The sequence below is a fragment of the Poeciliopsis prolifica genome, unplaced genomic scaffold (assembly GCF_027474105.1).
Source record: "Poeciliopsis prolifica strain line A6 unplaced genomic scaffold, Auburn_PproV2 SCAFFOLD029, whole genome shotgun sequence".
Classification (NCBI taxonomy): Eukaryota; Metazoa; Chordata; class Actinopteri; order Cyprinodontiformes; family Poeciliidae; genus Poeciliopsis; species Poeciliopsis prolifica.
In genome coordinates, this window is record NW_026562404.1 from 4,911,125 (window position 1) to 4,932,692 (window position 21,568).

At 40.7% G+C, this 21,568-nt stretch overlaps 1 protein-coding gene across 1 annotated transcript; it reads right to left on the reverse strand.

The window, feature by feature from the left end:
* Window positions 1-25: 25 nt before the first annotated feature.
* On the reverse strand, window positions 26-21,275 carry LOC129372226 (dihydropyridine-sensitive L-type skeletal muscle calcium channel subunit alpha-1-like). The gene is made up of 45 exons (XM_055049349.1): window positions 20,784-21,275; window positions 19,592-19,697; window positions 17,388-17,527; window positions 17,067-17,200; window positions 16,576-16,728; window positions 16,283-16,488; window positions 16,101-16,204; window positions 15,863-16,008; window positions 15,227-15,308; window positions 14,987-15,147; window positions 14,683-14,908; window positions 14,399-14,606; window positions 14,193-14,313; window positions 13,972-14,086; window positions 13,664-13,763; window positions 13,512-13,581; window positions 12,946-13,078; window positions 12,740-12,869; window positions 12,587-12,646; window positions 12,217-12,323; window positions 12,013-12,100; window positions 10,710-10,817; window positions 10,529-10,581; window positions 10,305-10,451; window positions 9,996-10,197; window positions 9,249-9,407; window positions 8,242-8,352; window positions 8,067-8,150; window positions 7,447-7,494; window positions 6,386-6,412; window positions 6,183-6,308; window positions 6,031-6,096; window positions 5,830-5,921; window positions 5,587-5,746; window positions 5,338-5,465; window positions 5,142-5,238; window positions 4,033-4,135; window positions 3,831-3,932; window positions 3,621-3,754; window positions 3,402-3,527; window positions 2,567-2,775; window positions 2,413-2,477; window positions 1,946-1,992; window positions 1,781-1,855; window positions 26-1,330 (listed from the first exon to the last, which is right to left on the reverse strand). The coding sequence occupies exons 1-45, from the start codon at window positions 20,966-20,968 to the stop codon at window positions 1,043-1,045; spliced, it is 5,532 nt and encodes a 1,843-aa protein (XP_054905324.1). The 5' UTR covers window positions 20,969-21,275; the 3' UTR covers window positions 26-1,042.
* Between the last annotated feature and the right edge of the window lie 293 nt (window positions 21,276-21,568).

The following is a 21,568-nucleotide window of genomic DNA, read 5'->3' on the forward strand; positions in this document are numbered from 1 at the left end:
AGAAGAAATTTTAATGCAAAGCATCCACATGTCAGGTTTTTTTTATTTGTATCCAGGGAAAAAACAATGCTCATACAGACAAACATTGGATTAGATGTTTTTTGTTTTTTTTATGAGGGTGAAACAGTGAAAAAATATCAAACTTTATTGTACAGAATCCAAAGTAAAGGGAGAGTAAAGATGAAAATACTTGACACTAACGTTAAAACTCGATGTGTGACAGTTAAACGCAGGCACATCAGAGGACAACATCAATAGCAAAAAATAGAAAAGTCCTCCGGGAAGACTGAATTTGTTCACAAAACATGAATCAAGTGCAAAAGTCCACACCGATGTGAATAAAAATGTTTCAAGCTAAAGCAACCATACTCCAGGTATGCTGAAAACCCTCTATTTAGGGATCAAATCTAATCTAAGGGACAAACATACAACCCATAACTGCACGGTGACGTTTCACTACATTGATTATAAAGCAAACAGTTTATTGCAGCTAGAACTTAGGATAATTGTTGCTACAATAAACTGCTAAGGGCAGCTTTAAACAGAAAACCTGCTGAAATTTCAGTCACAAAGACAGTTTGAAGCTCCTACCTTTTAAATACTTTTGTTTTCTGGTAGGAAGACAAAACTAGCTGTTTCCACTTACCGTCGTACTTTCCCACCATCTTATCAACTGCAGGCCAAAAAATGGCTGCTGCCATTTGTTTAGTTTTCACTGAGCCTTGCTCACTATCACTGCCCCCTTCTGTGAGGCTACACTAAGACACTTTCCTTATTCACTCAGCTGTCCCACCTGTGGAATGGATATCCTCAGTAAATGATAAGGTAAAAGAAGTATATTGATCAGCTTACTTTAAGATGTTTTTTCTGTTTTTATCAGTCTTGCATCTGAAAGATGTCTCGGTGTACCCAGTTTCCCCAACCTGCTGTTTGACCTGGAGTCAGGCTAACAGGTACAGATCGTCAAAGGGGCAACAAGCTTGGTGAAACAACTTGAACGAGCTGAAGTCACTTTATCCGCATAAAATCAATAAGCACACACCTAAACTTCGGAGTCATTCTGTTTCTTTCTGCTCGGAACTGTGGGGACCGGACGTCTCTTCTTCCTGACAGCCGGCTCCGGCTGGCCAGGTTTTTGTCCTCCACCAGCAGGTACAGGACGTCGTTTTTTGGCAGAGGGGACGCTGTCGGAGCGTTCGCTGAGGATGCCCCTCGCCACGCCCTCCATCTCTGAAATGGGGATGTGCATGGCGTCGGCCATCTCCTTCTTAGTTTCGGAGACAAAACCAGGATCTTTGGACAAGGAGGCCAGACCGCCCATTTCAAGGGCCTGAGGGGAAAAAAAAACAAACACTTTTATTTTATTCATATTGGAAAAAATTCTACTTCTTGTATTTTTTGTTTTTTTATATAAGTCAAATTTTAAAATCTCAAAATATTATGAACATTTCAGGGGACACGTGTCCCAAAATCCATTTGATAGTAAACCACAAACTTTGATGTATTTTATATTATTGGGAGCTTATGTTATAAATGAGCATAAGTAGAAAATAGTTGGTAAGTAAAAGGAAACTTTTTTAAATAAAAATGACTAAAAAATGGGGGTTGGAAGGAGGATTGGTCCAACCCTTACTTAATCACATTGTTGTGCAAATAACCTAGACAATCCAATTCTCTCTCCTGCATATTAGACTTTTAAAACCAAACCTTAATCGTGGCCAAAAATATTGATCTTTCAGAGAAGTGATAAAGATTAAAGTGAATGAGTTTCCCTCCTTACCTCCTGGACAAGCTGATCGGCTGGAGTCCTTGAGCTCCGACTCCGACTCTCCATCCACTCGGGCTCATAAGGGAACTGCATGAAACATGTAATCGTGTATGAAATTTATACTCTGTTCACATCACAAATGTCACAATATCACGTATGAGTTTAGGAAAAGGATACCTGTGTTTTGTTTGTTTGTACTGTGAAGTTCCAGGAGTGTCTTAGGTCTGGAAAATGGGAAAAAAAATGTTGAAAAGCCCATTTTTAGGGTTTATTTGTCATTAGCTATATTTTCTTTCACATTTATGCATTTAGAGGGGGATTAAGTTCACATGGAGGTGAACTCATTCATTAATTATTTGACATTTTAAGCCGTATTTTGCTTTTCAAAGTGTCTCAGAGTAAAGAGGCGCTGAATACAAAAGCACTTCCTCCTTTCAGGATTTTATAAGGATTTTATAAGGTTTAGGAATCATGTTCCTCCATTTCAAAAGGATGTTCTATTTTCTTTTGGTCTGCCATATTTCGATGCAATACAATAAAGTGTGTATTTGCATTGTGACAAAATGGGAAAAACTCAGGAGCACGGCGCTGTATGTGAAGGATGTGCAGACACGTCTCCAGGTGTCTTATGTCCTCTGTCGTACCTGGTTCTTCGTCCTCAGAGGGATTATAGAACTCATCTGGACTGGCTTCTCTGTCAAAGAAAAATCTGAAACGTAAACATGAAAAGCAATCAGACACAAAAACTCTTATCACGCACATGCAGCCGGATGGAAGCGTGTGTTGCTTGCCACTCACTCTGCGAAGGCGTTGTTGTTTGTGTTGCTTTTTGGTGCTGTAGCGGGGAAAAAGTCTGCGCCGGGCGCCAGGGCAGAGGAGTTGGGAGGAGACTCAGACTGGCTCTCTGAGAACTGGAGGGGCCGCTGGTGGGTCATCTGGGAGTTCTGAGCGTCGGTGGCCTCGGCGGAGAAGGATTCGACTCGGTTGCCGAACAGACCATGAGAACGCTGGAGATACCGATCGCAAAAGCAGGTAAAGTGATGGAATACATCGGTCCCACTGATTTGCAGAATGTGAATGCCAGAAATATCAGAACATCTCAAAACGTGAATCTAAGACTCTGGAAACACTTTATTTGAAGGGGTGTGCAAAAGACTGATATTACACTAACAGTGTACGTGTATGTCATAAACGTAACACAAAACCTGTCATGAACATAAAGGAGTCTTCTTGAATGTTGTCATTACATATCTCTCAGTAAATAATGGCACTTTCATTGCAAATATACATTAAAAGTGCATTAAAACTTAGCATTACTTAGTAACTATATGTTTTTATGCAAAGTTGCATTAAAACCCGCATTAAAAGTGTAAACTTTGCTTTAGAAGTGTCACTATTTATGAATGACACTTCAAATCAACAGTCATAAACATTCATGTTCATGAGAGGTGTTGTGTTGTGTTTATGACATAACACTACACTGTCAGTGTAATGTCAGTCTTATGCAACACACCCCTTCAAATGAAATGTTCCCGATTTCTTAACTTAAGTCGGAAAATGTAAAAGATCAACCAACACATGCAGGCTTACATGTTAGCAATCGCTGTGCTCTGTTGGGAAGTGGGTTTCCTACCTGATAAATGGTTTCCTCTGCAGCCTCGTCCATCGCTCTGTCCATTTCTTCCTCATTCTGCAAGTCTCCTGAAATTGCCCTGTGCATCTCTGGAGCCGCTTCTTCCTCTATGCTCCTCAAACCCGCCTACAAAATTAACAGAAAGTGGCAAAGAAGCTGAAAGCAAGATCCTTCCCATGTTTATGAAGATAGGAAGTTAGTAAGATCTCTTCAAGCAACCTGAATCTCCGGACCCGAGGTGCTCTTCTTTGATGGACGGAAGCCGTAATACTCCTCCTGGCGTTTCAGAAACTTTCGGAAATGGTCTTGGAGCAGAAATGTCGCGTAGAATTTCCCCACAGTCACCTCGTCATCTGTAGTTCACAGATCTGTCTATGTGAGAAGTTGGGTATTTCTTCGTAAAGCATCTATCTGCGTCCACACACTAACCTCCTATAGGGGGGATGACCTGGTCCAGCAGTTTCATGCTGGTGCGTTTCCAGATTTGCTTTATAATTGCTCGAAGCTCCTCATTGGCCTGCTCAAAGTTTCCTGTAAAAAGTGTTTGACAAAGAAAACCCAGTAACTGGTGATATTTGAAGGAGTGAATTTCTTCTTGTTATGACCTGAACAGGTTTCTGACGTGCCACACCTTCAGTCTTGATTTTTAGTGCCGTCCTGACCAGAGCGAACAAAGTGGCGTTGAACGTGACGGTGCCATCGCCGTTGAGAGGCATGTTCATCCCAACCAAACGCTGCAGACAGAAGAACGAGAATCAATTTTCTCCTGTTTTACATTTTTGTTTACAAGAACTCATGGGGGGGGAAATAATTCATTCTGTATGGAGCTTATGAAATTGAGCGATTCCTTTACAATTCCAGAGTCAATTTTTAAACATTTTAACTTGATGCACAGCTTTGACTTTATGTGAAACTCTTTTGCAACCCAAACCAACGCCCTGAAAGAATCTCGGATGTTCAAGAACAACCAAACATCAGTTTGAGCTTCCAGTTGCTCAAACATTAGTGTCACATTCGTGTCTATAGTGCAGCAATTTAACACCGTTATGCCTTGAGAGGGTGCCGAACCAGAGACACAAGACCAATGTTTTCAGCTGAAATGTGTTTTGATCAAAGGAGACAGGGGATGACTTGTTTGCTTACTTTTACTACAAATATATTTGGAGAAGTTAAGGAAGGACTTTCAAACGAAGAACAAAGTACCAACTGTTGAGCATCACGACGCCCGATTTGCTACCAGTGATAGCATTGCATCTGTGCTCATAATAATGAAGACAAAGGTCGGGATTTTTAGCTTCACCTAAAACCAGGTTGAAACTAAGTTTTTCAGCAGGATCCCGAAAATAAAATAAATCTGGTTTTGGTGCGGACAAATGAGGCTAATCATAATCAAGAGAAATTTCTCAAAGCCCTTGCCTACACAAGATGTATTGACCATCCTCAAAAGTTGGTACTGTACTAACAAAAAAGAAGTGGTCAAAACATTCAGGTGTAAATATGCCAGAAGATTATTAATAGCTTTCCAACATTTCATCAGGTATTAGTAGTGTTTCATTTGTGCCTGTTTGCATATTGTTCCTGTGGGATTGACACAAAAACAGCAATAAATTCAAAGGTTGTGCACCGAATTCTTGTTTTCACCAATCACTGAGGTTGCATTATGTATCACTATCCTCAAATAAATGGTTAGGCCTGAACTGTAAACGCTTGCATTTAGCACAGGGTTCTGGATGAGTGTACCTTGCACGCAGCGCGATGAGGACAGAACTTGCCGAAACCAAGAGGAGGCTGGATCCGTCGCAGCAGCGTCACCACATCCAGATGTTTGATTCTCCCTCTTTATGTAAGAGAGACATTTTGTTTCCTATTAATGCATCTGTTTTATTTTACATAGCTAAATATGAATTGTGAAAGTTTCAGCAGTGTTCAGACTCACGTGGCCTCGGGGTCATATTCTGCCCAGATTTTCTTGAACTCATCCAGATGGTGTGGACCAAGAAGAGACCAATCACGGGTGAGATAGTCAAAGTTGTCCATGATGACCGCAACAAACAGATTGAGGATCTGGATTAGGATGGAAAACAGATAACAGTGTCCCCAGCCACTTCTATTTTCACTTTAAATTGTGATTTTTGCTGAAGTATGAATGGAAAGGAGGAGCGTTAAAGATGAAGCTGTTTCTGACCAAGAAGGCACAGAGACAGTAGAAGCTGAGGAAGTAAAAGACAGCAAAGTTGGACCCGCAGGTGAACTCTTCTCCTGGCAGGAAGTCAGACATGGGGTCACACTGCTTCCCGTACATCGACGCCATCATAACTTCCTGCCAAGCCTCACCAGTCGCACATCTGGACACATAAACACACTTTGAACAGTGAGACGTTGGCTCGAGCTTTAAATATGAGAAACACATTTTGGAGAAGGTACCTACCGGAATAACATCAGAACGGCCTGAGGGAATGTCTGGAAGTTGTTGTTGTGGTTGATTTGGGTGCCGTCCTGTAAGGCTACCTTTCCAAAGATCTGTAGGTTGTTGCCATGCAAATTAGATTCACATCGTGTTGGCCCCTCTGAACCAGATACATGATAACGACCCACAAAGTTTTAGCAGGATCAACATTGACGGCTGTACCTGCATCCCGATCACAGCATAAATGAAAAAGAGCATCACAATGAGGAGAGCTACATGAGGGAGAGCCTGAAGACAGAGAGCAGACGGGTCAGAAACACTGCGGCAAATGGAAATGAAATAATGATGATAAAACGAGATGATGAGAACTAAACCTGGAAAGACTTGATGAAGGTCCAGAGCAGGTTACGGATGCCCTCCGAACGGTTCAGCAGCTTCACTAGACGCATAACACGGAAGAGTCGGAAGAATGTGATGGAGACAGAGGCGTTTTCAGAAGCCTGCGGACAAGAGTTCAGCTGCTTTGTAGAGGAAAACCATGAAAACGTTACTTTTAAATGAGGAGACACTGACTTACCGCAATTTCTTCCATGGGATCTGTCTCCTGAAAAGAGGGAGTTATGCATGAATCAGTCCCGATTTAATACATTTCCTCGCAAAAGTATCCACAACTCTTTAACTTTTTCACACATTGTCCTTTTGTAATCACAAAGTTTATTGTACGTTTTTAGGGATTTCATCTCTGGTTGTCCTTGTTTAGCCCCAAGTCAGAGAGATGACCCTGAAGAAAGTCCAGGGCAATTAAAGGTCTTTAATAGTCAAAGAAGTCCAACTTAAAACAACTTGAAATATACAACCAGAGATAGCAGGGTATGGTTTAACTCAAACTATATTTCTACATGAGAGTGACCCAGTCAAAGTCCAGATCTAAATCCAATCAAAAACCAGTAGCAAGTCTCACAAAGTGCTTTCTGCTCAACCTGACTGGGCTTGAACTATTGCGCAAAAGTTTCTTGATGTGCAAAGCTGCTATAAATTGTGCTTTTAGAACATGCTCCAAATTTTTAAAATTTTTATTAATGAAAATTGTGTTTTATATTTATTTTACATTGCAATTGTACTTTACTATGTTTTGATGTATCTCATGGAATCTTCCTATAATACACTTGAGCTTTATGGTTGCAGTACGACAATTTATGTAAGAGTTCAGTGGTTATGAATATTTTTGCAAGGCTAAGACATCAATAGCCAGCTTGGTAACTGTAGATTCACAACTTTTAAGGAAGGTAGCATTGTTAATTCACTAACTTTAATTAATGACATATATTGTAATTTGATGGATTTCAACTTGTAACCCATGCAAAATGAAACAAATCAACACAATTTGCATCAATAAAATAGCATGTTCGTTTTACCAGTCAAGCAGTGATGAGCTCTTAACTTGTTGATGCAAATTGTAAAAGCTAACTTGCGGCTGAGTATATCAGGCCGAATGAGGTTTGTCGCACATTTAGACTTTTACATCACCAAACACACCTAAAGCAGCGACTCGACAGAGTGAAGAGAGAGTAGTGTTTTAGTTGAGAACGCAGCGGGGTGCTCACACAGCAAGGCTCATGCAGCGGTGCAGATATTTACAGCACAGCCATGAAGACAGTACAGTCCTCCACTGGAGACCAGGGCGGCCTGTGGAGGATAGACATATGAGGAGTGAGGGGGATGAAGGACAGAGAGAGGAGTGATGGGGCATGTGGATAGAATGATGAAGAGGAACTGGAGAAATTTTCAAAACAAAAAAATGTGGTGGGGGGGGGGATTTGTGGCCCGTTTGTGCATCAAACAAGGTCAGCACAGTGCAATCATAGTTCGAAGTGCAACAAAAATTGACACAATTCTGCTGTGACAAAACATTTAATTAATTAATTTCTTAACTGAAATTGGAGTTGTGTTCTTTTTAGATGTTCAGAAAACATACAAATGTGCAATCTTTATCAAGAGTGAAATGAATGATAGCAAAAATGATGGTGCCGCTGTGATGGAAGTGAATCGGTACAAAGGAGCTGTAGAAACAAAGCAACGTGATGAAGGCAAAACATCAAAGACCTCTGATCAATAAATAAACCCAATCTCTCAAATCAAACTGCAGGCTGAGAACTCCAGGGACTTCGACAAACAGCACCTGCAACAACAACCTGAAAAACGTAGAGTTCTTTAAGTTTGCCATGAAATATATGTGCTGGTATGTCACATATACTCACATCAACTTCACTCAGGATGACGTCAACAACGCTACCAATGACTATGATGAAATCAAAGACGTTCCAGGGATCTCCAAAGTAGCCCTGCAGAGAGAGACGAATCATCTTTGTAACCAGGACTTATAAAGAGTGCTGGGGATCTCTTTATCAGAACAGAAAACATTAGAGTACTCACCCTCACTTTGAAAGCCAAGAGCTTAAGTATCATCTCCACGGTGAAGAGCACAGTGAAGATCAGGTTCAGAGTGTCTGACAGCTTGGTAACATAATTCGACTGGTTGCAGTGCTGTTCGGATGGGAGGAAAATCACTTAATCTAATTAGAAATTAATGCAAAAGGTAAGATTTTGGAAAATGAAAAACATGCAACGATTCAAACATTTATGACAGTGTGGAAGGAATACACATCCAGTAAATCTGATTGACAAAATTTCAAGACTGCATGAGGAGGGCTTTTATGGCATATCGTCAGTTTCCTAAAGTAATCAGCTAAGTCATTTTTTACTTTTTTTTCCAAAAGCAATTTTGGCAAAGTAGTCAATACCTCTTTCTTGCTAAAAAATGAAGCAGAAAAAAAAAACATTCTGCAAAAATTACTTAGGCCATTATTTTAGGGAGGACATAATATCAGACATAATGCATGTTAATTATTGCTGCAGGAGAATAACTAGATTTCTCTGCTCTTTGGTCCGGCTCTGCAACTATAAAGCCTCCAACTCAACTCCTCCGCAAACTGGGGTCAAAGTTCAGATATTTTCTGAGATCCTAATAAGATGCTCTCAGTTGTAAAAACAATATTTTTTTTCCCACTGTCCAAAAGTGAAAAAAGTAAGAGAGAAAATTCTTCCTGTTACAAAGCATCCAAAGCTAGAGGAAATAATTGTCAGAACATGCAATGTCTCAGCCAAAAAAATGAAAGTCAATAAAAAGTACAAATCTGAACAAACGCAACAAATCTACTAAAACATGAGTGCCACAATTCAAGATTTCAACGCAATATATTTCTCAGGTTTAAAGCTTACATTGTCGTCTAATTGAGCAAAATCTACAGTTTGTAATAATAATATTGAGCAGCATTTTGAATAACATTGCAGGTGTTTAAGTCTGGGCAGAACAGAAGCTAATTAAAAATTAAACTCTGCGATTCCGGGACGCAAAAACCGTGTGAAACACTCTAACTCACCTGCATCCCTAAACACAATGTGTTCAGCATAATTAGGAAGAACATGAGGTACTCAAAGTAGCATGAGGTGACGATGTACCACACTCTGTATTGGTACGGGTTTTTTGGGATGTAGCACCGAAGAGGGCGAGCCTTCAGAGCGTACTGCACACACTGACGCTGAAGGGGGACAGGACAGACAGGAAGTGAGTGTCGAAAGTTAAATAATCTGAGTCCACACCTGAGTTACAGATTACAACCACCAGTTTATATGCATCCTACTTGAATTTTATGTAAAACGGCAACACAAAGTGGTGCATAATTGTGACGTGGAAGACAAATGATACATGAATACCAATATTTTTGACAAATAAAAATCCGAAACGTGTACAGTGCATTTGATATTCAGTCCCATTTATTCCGATACCCCTAAAAAATCCAGCGAACTGCCTTCAGAAGTCAGCCCAACTGTGTGTGATTTATCCAAGTATAAATGTGGAACAAAAAAGTTAAAAAAGAAAGCTAAAGGACAGAAAGAATTTTAAGTTTCCCATTGATAATGAAGAGGACACAGCAAAAAAAAGAAGTCCTCTGATAATATGAGACAAAAAGTAGGTTTTCGTTGAACTTTCAAAGTGCTATATTTTGCAGAATATGCATGTCTTTTGTGATGTTCTGTCAGATAAAATTTCAGTTCTTATGCAAGGCATTGTCATCTTTCTGATTTTGTAGAACCAACAAAAACCCCTTCAAAACAGCATAGCCTACCTGGTTCTTGTCGAGCTCGCAGTTCTTGTACTCCTGCTCTCCCTGCTCCTGAAAGGTGACGATGACAAAGCCCACAAAGATGTTCATCATGAAAAAGGCGATGAGAATGATGTAGATAATGAAGAAGATGGACACGTCCACACGGTTGTTATAAACTGGACCCATGTCTTCTTCTGCTGAGTCTATAGCTCTATAAAGAAGCCTAAGAATGAAGAAAAGGAACGGGACAAAGATAAGAGACAGTCAGTTAATTTAATTCACCGACCAAAACAATATATCATACAATATCAAAATATATCCTGAGCTCACTTGGGCCAGCCCTCAAACGTTGAGACGGTGAACAGAGCCAGCATCCCGTTGAGCACGTTGTCAAAGTTAAAGTCATTGTTTATCCACTTTCTTTCCGCCAGGACTGTTTCTTGCAGGGAGTTCTCCATGTGCTTCACGTAATATCCTCTATGAACGCGCAGAGAGTGGTAACATTACAGCTCTGATAAATGAAGTCTATGGTAAGTCGGTGTTGTTCGCCTTACTTGCATTCCTCTGCAGTCACTTTGGTCGGGTCTGTGCAGCTGGAGAATTTGCCCTGGAAGCGAAGTGATGAGTAACTAATTTAATCTTCAAGTAGCGAGGCTTTCATAGTACTGTAGACCAATTTAGAAATGTGGCCTTCGCTGAAGCTTACCAAGTAAGCACTATTTTAAAATAAACTACCTTGAAGAGCTGCACTCCAATGCAGGCAAACATGAAATTGAGCAGCATGGTGACCAGGACGATGTTGCCGATTGTCTTGATGGCCACAAACACACATTGGACCACATGCTGTAAAAAAAAAAAAAAAGAAGAAGGGGAAAAAAACAATATATCCTGAGAACAGCTACAAGTAAAATGACAGTAAAATAGTTAATTGACTTTATAGGGAAAATGCTATATGCAGCATTTGTCTATTGCTTTAAAGAAAAAGCTGATTGTTTTCTGGGCAAAATAAAACCCATACCCAACATAACAAATTGTGTGGCTGCTTTTTGGCAACACAGAAAAGAATAGAATAAGCATAAACTATAAAGATTCAAAGAAGGAAAGTGGGTTACGGGTTAGTGAGAGTAAACAAACGGAAAGAGCACATTTTTCCCTTATTCCCCTCCAAAAAGCTCTCAAAAGTGATTTTGACCCAGTTTATGAAAACACAAAAAACACACACACACACACACAAAAAAAAAACTAGAGTACACAAAACCTTTCTACAAGCTCTAGTGGAATCAGTATCGAGCCAACTGGGGCAACCATGGGTATCGTTTGTGAGCATAAAGTTGGACGATGTTTTTGCAAGGTTTTTGCTTTTTGTGACGTCTCAGTCATTACTAAACATTTGCTCTCTCTAAATTTTTCTCCTGCATATTATATCACAGTTATTAGTAACAGCTGAAACTTTTTCCTGTGCATGAGCGGAAATATTGATTACAAATCATCTATTTGATTTCCCTTTAAAAGACTACTTATGTGATTGTTTATGAAAAGACGTGTTGAGAAAACTAACTGGAGCCGGATTATTTAGTAAAATCTTCATGAGTGAACAATAAATTAATTTTGTACACAAATTTGTGACTTTTAGGTGCTTCCATTTACTACTGCTGTGTTTTGCACAACAATAGCATGGCTGCCTTGTATTAAATGATCTGGTGACATATTCATTGGGCAAAAAAGGGAGCACTGTTGCCTCACACGCATAAGAGAAACACATTTGGTGCAGCTGAATGCTGCATTAATTTCAGCTTTTTTGTCTCCTGCAGTGGTAGTCAGTGGAAATGTCCTAAGATCTCTGGATTGTTTAAGTTGTAAAATTGATTATGTATTTCTCCTCTTACTGTTTTATGTTATCGTGTATTCATCTCATGAAACTTCAGAAAAGTCTTGACTGACTGAGAGAACAACCAAAATGTGCATGTTTTCTGAGATATTGAAGTTATTTCACTTTCAGTGGATCGTTGTTACCTTAAAGTGTCACTACTTTATTTACCTTTAATCCTTTTGCTCTGTTGATGGCTCTGAGTGGCCTCAGCACCCTCAACACCCTGAGAATCTTCACCACAGAGATGGCACTGGATCTGCAAACGACACACAGTGAAGAGCATTCTCACTGTTCTGGTTTCAGGATTATGAACGGCTGTAAGCAACACTTAGTTTCTCTTCCTGACTGAGTGACTGTTAAATGTAAACTCACTCCATTCCCATAGACAGGAGTGACACTGTGACCACAATCAGATCCAGGATGTTGAACGAGTTACGACAAAAAGAGCCTTCGTGCATGAACGCACCATACACAGTCATCTGCCACAGAGAACAGTGCAGTTACACACAGCAGTGATGAATCAAATTTGCATGTGTTTATGCTTTAAAAAACATATATTGTGCCTTTTTTTAAAGATAATTTTCCTCCTTAAGGATAATTATTGGCTATTACTTTAATCTTTGGATCAATTTTACATTGCATCTGACTGAAATGTAAAATATTATCATGTTAGCTTTTTTTAATAGGACAGTGGCTCACTTGTGTTAATGATTTCATATAAAAGATTAAATCTTGGATCTACCTTCAGCACAATCTCAATGGTGAAAACACTTGTGAAGACAATATCAGCGTAGGCTAAGATCTGAGAAGAAGCATAAAGAATAACAGCTGTCATTTGCCGCCTTCGTTATCCTGTAGCTACGGTCCAGCACTTTGCATTAGGCCTGCAGGTCACCTGGTTTCTATAGGATTTTGGATCGATGGGATCTTCAGCTGCCAGCGAGATGGACGAGAGCAGGATGAAGAGGAGGATGAGGTTGGTGAAGGACGAAGCATTGATGATCTTGTAACACAGCTTACGAAACCTGGACAGAAAATTAAAGATACCGAACTGCAAAATTGAACTTTGATAAATCTTAGGAGCATGTTGAATCGTCATACTTGTTCTGAGGACCAAATATAAAAAAGGAGCTGGCTTCTGGCAAAGGGACGGCTTCTTCTTTCAGCTGCAGATCGGCCATTGGTCGGGGTCGAGGACTGATTGGGATTTCAGGTTCTTCCTCTTCGTCATCACCTACAACATATTTATGTTGCAGCTGAAACTTTGGGAAGTTAATTTTACAGCGTTCAGGCACAGTGCTAAGTTTGTGAGTCAGGAAAATAAAAAAGTTTCTAAAAATGTTTTTACACACAACTATGTGAAGCTCTCTTAAAATAGCTTATAATCTTATGTCAAAACAGATTAAACAAGCAAGTGTTAATGTACAGCAGGTCAGCAAAATGTGCCGCATTAAATCTATCAGCAGGAGCAAGATGTGTTAGATTTCCCTGTATTGGAGCAGCACAGTATGGCTGGGTCTTCTTTACATGTAATCAGTATCAGTAGCTAAAAATCTCACAAACAGGTTCTGGTTTAATAAACATATGTAAATTTCTCCTGTCATCGTTCCAGGTTGCATAACAACCAGAAAAGAGTCAAAGAGAATCCTCTGAATTTTTTGTTTTACCTGGGAAATCAGCAGGTGGAAATGGATCCTTCACTTCATTGACATTTGACTCAAATTCATCAATTTTTAGCTGAGAGAAAAAAAAAAAGAAACGTTAACTAAACATATTTGCACTCCCTACTGTGTAGTATCACACCAGAGAGAACACAAACTTTGGCTGTAGTGGGCATTCCCTCCATTTTGGCTCTCTGCTCAGCCAGTTTCTTTGCTATCCTCTCCCTCTCCTCATCAGTCTTTTCAGGCATTTTGGACCTACGGGGCAAAATGAAAGGCAAAGTGAAAAAACTATAGCAATGTGCAGACATGCTGGTAACTCTGTCCCAGTTCCTTCAAACTTTTTAGCTTCCCTTCTACCACAAAGAATGGGGAAATAAACTTGAGATCCAATCTATTGGATAGAATACCAGCATTTCAATAAGTCAGTATAACACAATGACAACAAAAGTGTGCTGTCATTGACCTTAGCAGCTTCTTTCTCATCTTCTCTTCTGCCTTTTCCTTCTGGGCCGAAGTCAGACTCTCAGCCTCTGCCAGGTTGTCCACCGCAATGGCCAAGAATACATTGAGGAGGATATCTGGTCGCAACAAGCTCAGGAAAACAAATGAAAAAAAAAACCTTAATTGAAGTAATTTGATGTTTTATAAGATTAAGATAATATTTTTGTGTGACATGAAGGATACAGTTTCCACAGACGAAAAGGATAATGAAATAGATGGAAACGAGAATCCCAGGAATCTCAGGCCCTCCATATGCCATTATACCGTTGTACATGATGTTGGTCCATTCCTCTCCTGTGAGGATCTGAGACAAACATAATTAAAAAGTAACAAATGTCTTTATGTTGCTTTGGAGATGCCATAAATGATGACATCCTAATGAGCCTTACCTGAAATACACTAATCAAGGCCTGAGGAAAGTTGTCAAAGTTACTGCGCCTGGGACGGTTGTAATCAAAATTGAACTTCCCTCCAAACACCTGCATTCCCAGGAGCGAGAAGATGACAATAAAGAGGAAGAGAAGGAGGAGCAGAGAAGCAATGGAGCGAACGGAGTTGAGGAGAGAGGCCACCAGGTTGCTTAAAGAGGTCCAGTACCTACAAAAGCAGTTTAGAGATGGCAGATTACGGTTCATATCTGCAGGGCAGTGGTGTTAGAAGAAGATAGACCTACTTTGTGACTTTGAAAATCCTCAGTAGCCGAATACACCTGAGCACGGAGAAACCCAGGGGAGCCACAGCTCCTACAGACAACATGATCATCTCCAGAATACCGCAGAGCACGACGAAGAAGTCAAAACGGTTAAACAGCGACATGAAGTAGGCTCTGGGTCCCAGGGCGTACATCTTCACCATCATCTCAAAGACAAACAGTACCAGCAGGATCCGGCTCACTACATCTGCGGAGATAAAAGAAGAGAGACAGACTTTAAGACTGTTTGGAATAAATCTGAGAAAACACAAAATGAATTACTAACCTTGCAGAGATGTCAGGGAGTCAGGCTGTTTGTGGTACTCTGTGGCTATGGTCAGCGTGTTGAGAAATACGAGGAACATCACAGCCCAATAGAAGGTCTTGGTTTTCACATAAATCAGACACTTCATTCTGAAGAAACGATTCCAGCGAAGACCCAGCCGGCTGAACATGAAAACAATCCGTCATCACTGCCAAACAGCCATAAAAACAGCATGGTACGTTTACAAAGTAAGAAACTCACTAAAAGTAGATGATACGACTCTTTCCTTCCAAGTCATACAGGCTGTCTGTGTCAGCGTCTCCACTGGTAAGAGGCAGAAGGCCTGGAAAATAGTCACAAGCTTGAGGAGTCTCAAAACAGCAAACTTTTGAGATTTTATATGATAAATCAAGGCAAAGCAGCACATCACAATGAAGTGAAGGGAAGTTTTCAGAAATATTTAAAAGTTTAAATCATTTTGGATGGATCATTGCCAAACCTTCAGCGGCATTGGCCTCTTGAGGAGCAAACTCCTTGAAACCTTCCAGATGCACTGCATGTGTTCATTGGTCCCTTTATGATGCAGTTTCTTTCTTTAAAAACCACTAATAGATGTCTAAGAGTTTCAAAATACTGATTTGTTTAAACTACACTCAGCTGGGCTTATTGGGATCCCAGTAAAGGGAGATAAGGATAACATTTGTGTTTTCAGTCTCCTTTTCAGATCTCCATTTGCAAAAAAATGTCAAAAAATAGACATCACTTCTTTTCAGTGATAAACTACTTTTTGTTTATCACTGAGCGCTTATGTAACTACACAAGCTCCCTGTAAAATACATTAAAATCTGACTGTACTTAAGTTTAGAAAGCGCAAAGAGACATATTCTGAAAGCTCACCTTTGCCTTCTCTGTCAGCATCAAGGACTTCAGCATGAGTGATCCACTCCATGTAGCCATGGAGATCTTCATCCAGCTGCTGACGCTCCCTCAACTTCTGATACTCTCCTCGTGACCTGGCCTTCTCTCGCTCTTTGGTAAACTCCCTGGGCAGTAAAACGGTAAAGAAAGTGTTAATTTGTCTGACGAAGCAGGACAAGAACAAGTGTGAGTAGAAATAACACAACAGCCACCTTACCCACTAAGAACACCCAGGACAAGATTAAGCACAAAGAAGGAGCCCACCAAGATGAGAGGAACAAAATAGAGCCAGGGCCATTCGTTTCCGATAGCATCGTTCACCTGAGAGACAAGTCAAGACTGTCAGACAAGTCACACCTTTAACGTGTAAAGTCATGAATGCTGCTGTAGGTTACTGACCCAATAAAGGACTTTGGTCCATCCCTCCATGGTGATGCACTGGTAAACCGTCAGCATTGCAAAACCAATATTATCAAAGTGAGTGATGCCGTTGTTGGGACCTTCCCAGTTAGGCCTGCACTCTGAACCATTGACCGTGCAGCGGCGTCCGTGTCCAGCCTGAGCACACGGAGCAGGCAGCTCACCTTCCGCTGTTGCGTAGATGTCTGTGGATGAAAGAAAGAGGCATCAGTATGGGAAGTTGATGCCGGAACTTGTGGGTAATGTGGTTAAACGTGTCCTTCGTTGAATACTTGTGCCAATGTAGTAACAGGTCTTATGCATTTTGCATTTGAACAACTCCAGTCCCATAATGGCGTAGATGGTGACCAGTAAGAACACCAACAGGGCAATGTGCAGCAGAGGCAGCATGGCTTTGAGGATGGAGTTCATCACCACCTGAAGGCCTGAAACACACTGATGTTTGAGACAGAAAACCTATCTCTTTCTACAACAGCATGATGACTGGGCATTCGATTGTTTGAGCAGGGATTTTAATTTAACCTGTCAAAAAACTTAAAAAGTTAAAGCATCATTATTTGGGCGTTCCAAAACAATTTAAAGGCATATCAGTGTGCGCAAACTTATGAATTTGAAGAAAAAAATGACATACTTCTCCAATATTATCACAAAAATGTTTGGAATGATAACGAGTTTGCAAAACCTAGCTGAACAAAAACGGGAAACAGTGAAAAGCGGCTGTGTTTTTATACATCGTAAACATCCAGTTTCCACGGGCTCTTACTAGGGACTCCTGAAACAAGTCGAAGGGGCCGCAGTACTCTGAACGCTCTCAGTGCCTTCATGTCAAAGCCCCCACCCTTTTCCTTCTCCACTCCTGCAATCATGTTTATGGTATCCAAGCCAAAGGTGAAGAGTCTGCAGGAGAAGATAACAAAAACCATAAACGTCTAAAACATCAAGTTGGTTATACTGGAACAAAATAAGCATCACAAAGAAAGAATTCAAAGAACATATATTTTTATCTTTAACTCATTGCGTAAAAATAAGGGGACAGGCTCTTTGGCAAAAGATATATCAAGCTGTTGCTCAGAGCTCGTCTTACCCCATGAAAACGATGACAAAGTCCAATATGTTCCAACAGTTCCTTAAATAGGCCCCTTCATGGAACACCAGCCCATATGCTATGATCTTCATGAAGCACTCGAATGTGAAGATGATAAGGAAGATGTACTCCAGACTTTCCTGCAATAAGGCAAACAAATCAGACAATTTGAATTGGTCCAATTATCACATCAAGTTCTCTTAGTAGAACATAAACAATAAATCAAAAACTCATTACTTAAAACCCAAAAAAGACTAGTATTTGTTGTCATGTCTTAAGATTTTATCAGCGTTTTCCCCTAAAATAAAATTCTGTTTCTTAGAAATATTTAACTGTGGACTGGTGTGAACCGAAGGCAGGAGGTGAATTATGACATAGACAGAACAGAGCAGCTTGGTTTTCCTAAAGTATCATGACTTCATGAAAAAGCAAATCAGGCATCATAAATCAAGGATATACTTGATTTGTGCTGTAAATCCTCCATAGTTTGTTGTTACATTCAGTCAGATTCAGGCATCAGCATCAGCGACTCGGCAGAAACAAAACATTTAGCAACATTCTTGTGCCGAATTCCTAAGCTTTCAGTACATTTTCTAAACGTGGTCAGCTGAACGCCTGCGTTTGTTTCAGTGCTGCGACATTTTAGTGTTTCTGTGTTGGGTTACGTGAGAAAACATTTCTGGACTCGATCTCACTCGACCTACTTCTGAAAGCAGCAGGGGGAGTGAATCATATCCTCTTACTTTTCTCCCGTCTAAAGAATGACAGTGAGGAGTGGGAAAGCTTTGGCAGGAGGAAGGTCACAGCAAATATGAACCACTGCCAGGCAAACGCATCCAGAAGTGAATCTTGCCTCTTTTAAATGAGATTTGCTTCTGTGTAAGTAGCTAAGAAGTCACTCTGCCTGGATAAAAACTCTGGATAAAAATGCTTGAATCTGACTGAATGTAACAACAAACTGGATAAAAATAGGTGAAATGATTAAGACGTGTTTGTGAAGAATATATTCATTTAATGTAGCAAGGCAGGTGCCATCTACTTCATATAAGCACACACACACACACCCCCACACACACACACGCACACACACACACCCCCCACACACACACGCACGCACGCACACAAACATACACACACACACACACACACACCCACGCACACACACACACACACCCACACACACACACGCACACACACACACACGCACGCACACAAACATACACACACACACACACACACCCACGCACACACACATATATATCAAACTTTTTTTTTTACATATTAACATGAGATAATCTGTGAAAAAAAATTTGCTCATCTGCCTCTATCCTGTGGTCCAATTGCCATTTGCAGAAATACACCACTTACTCAGAAACAACCAATCACAGCCAAGGGGAAAGTTTTTTCGCTGTAAATCATACTTCTGTATATGCTGCTCAATTCGCTAATGGCAGAGAAATAACTTAAAATTCCCATTACAGGAAAACTGTTCATCTGCCGTCATCTAACTACATTCCCTGCAGGCTCCACTGTGGGGAAGTAAGGCTTGCCTAGGACAGAGCCAGGAGGCGGGTTTGAGCAGCGTGTACCTGAGTTTGATTGACAGTGCTAAGACAACTGTCAATCACTAAGGTGGGCACAGAGCAGCTCAATATTTTCCCAGATTATCTTTTCCAAACTATGCTCTATAGTCATGAGTGTATATCATTTTTTTATGCCGTTTTTTTATGATTACCTAGTGCTAAAGACTGAAAAACAGTCTTTTGATCTAGGGTGCATTGAAAACATGTACACTTTATTCTTGTAAACTGTCAAAATATGTGGTTTCTGCTCATCATATTTCTTGGTGTGCTTTTGCACTGGCTGCTTCACAAGCTAATGATCAGAAATACAAATAATAAGATCATGCAAGGATGAACAAAGAGCACTTTTGTCCATTGACCCTGGACAACCGCAGATGGGACTCCAAATAAAGAACGGAGTTGTATCTGTTAGCATTAGAAATGGGGTTTGGCTCTCACACCAAAGAGCAGCTGAAGCCCTTAGTCATTTAGCATCATACTGTCCAGCAAATCAGCGTACAACTATAGCAATCTGCTTTATCGGGCAACAAAGTCATTGACTTGGCAGGTCTAAGAATAACTAAAATGCTGGCGAATGTCCCTGGCTTGTTCCTCGTTTATAAGTTCTTTTGTTCTGCTTACCAAGTTCTCGTTGGTGTTGTTGCTGTCTTCTTCAGGCATGGGTAAGAATACAGCCAGAGCCACACAGTTGGCAAAGATGGTTAACAGGATGATGATTTCAAAGGTTCTGGGTGAGGAAGGCTCAAGATCATAACAAGGCATGAGTTCAAAAATAACTTTCTTTATGTGTGAGTAGTGCTCTGGTTTTTGTGATACATCTACATAGTGTTAGAGAGCATATCAAACAGATGAAAGCCAGTGATCTCTGGTCTTAAATCCTCTCTTGGCTTAGCTGTTGGGAGTGAACGTAATCCTGTCTGGTGTGATGCTTCATTCTCATCCATAGGGGGCGCTACGACAAAATTCCCCTGCCAGGTCAGCATCATGTCTTTCTGTGATGTGGAGGAACAGCTGCAGAGCCCAAGAATATGACAGGCCATTTAAACCGGGGCCTGTTCGTCAGGGGAAAATGTTTTCAGCCAAACTGTGAGACGTTTATTTCTACACAAGTCAATGTATATAAAAAACAAATGTTTTGTTGTGATTAATTTGCCTCTTTTATAGAATCTGTCCCGTTAACATTCAACAGTAAACAGCCGACCATAAACTATAGTCATGTTCGACAAACCAGAATATGGTTACTTTTAAGCAAGTATTTAACGTACTAATAATTAAGCCCACATTTCTGTTCTGGTGTGATATTCTTAGATATTTTTATTCTGGTGTAAAATAAATATCTTCTGCCATAAAACCAGTACTGCCATCACATAAACAATGATATTTTGCTGTTATTCTGAATAAAAATGTATAAAATCAAAACTGAATGCAGAAAATTCTCGACAGGAGTTATAAATCATCATCCTGTCAGTCAGCAGCCTGCGTTTGTTTCCCAAATCTCACCAGACTTCCTGTATTTCAGTAATTTTTCCACATGAACCAGCAGAATTGAAGGCATTCAGCTAATTAATTAACTCATTAATTAGGAAGCTGATTGCTTTTACGTGCCAGATGGGGACAGATTGGGATGAACTGGCTCCAACTGAAAATCAGAGGCTCATAAATATTGAACCACAGTCGATACAGGAGTCTTCATAATGTGGTGATCACCTGATTACAGGCAACTTGATTCAATTCCCTGGTGGAAATGTGACGTGATAACTGCATAACTTAATGAATGTGTCTAGAGCTTTATATTTCAGTCTATAAAGGATACTTCCACTCCACAATGTTGATGCAGGCCTTTCGGAAAGGGTTCCTGAGGGAAAAGAGGAAGAGGGTCCTGGCAGGTCGAGGGTTGCCACCTGTGGCCTGAAGCCGCTTCAGTTTCTCTCTCTGCTTCTTCTTCAATTCCTCCTCGTTCATGATGACCGGCTTGGCCGAATCCGCGTTGGTCGCCATCCTGACACCTTCGCCTTACACGACCTTTCCACAAAATCCACTGAAATAAAATCAGTGGTTGATGTAAAATCCCAAACTCTGGTTCAGTGCAGATCTTCCTCAGTGAAGGCCTCCAGAGTAGCCTTTCATGTGCGCGGGTTTCCCCCCCTCGCCGCTGCCGCCCTCTTCTCTCCCCTCTAACTCCGTCTCAGAGCCACAGACTTCTCCTCCAAGCCGAGGGCCCCGGACAAAAAAAGCTCACCTCTGTGGAGAAAAATAAAAGAGGCCCAGAGTGGCTGGAGGAGCAGTTGGCCCTGCAGCATGTTTAAATTTAGACTGTAAAGCACTGGCAGGCCATGCTTGGGGATGGTTGGGAGGGTCGGAAGGGGAGGACAGGAGTAGAAGGGGCAGGGCGAATGTGAATGATGTGAGAAAGCAATACGAGCAGGAGAAGAAGCTGCAGCAACTTAGCCTGAAACTGCACTGTAAAACAAAAATAAAAACAAAGCGGCCAAATAATGTGAAAGTCGCCCAACGTGTTTTTAATGACGTGCATACTTCTGCAGGTGGAACATTTTCTAAAGTGAAACGTTAAGATGCATGAAATTACTTTGGCGTGAC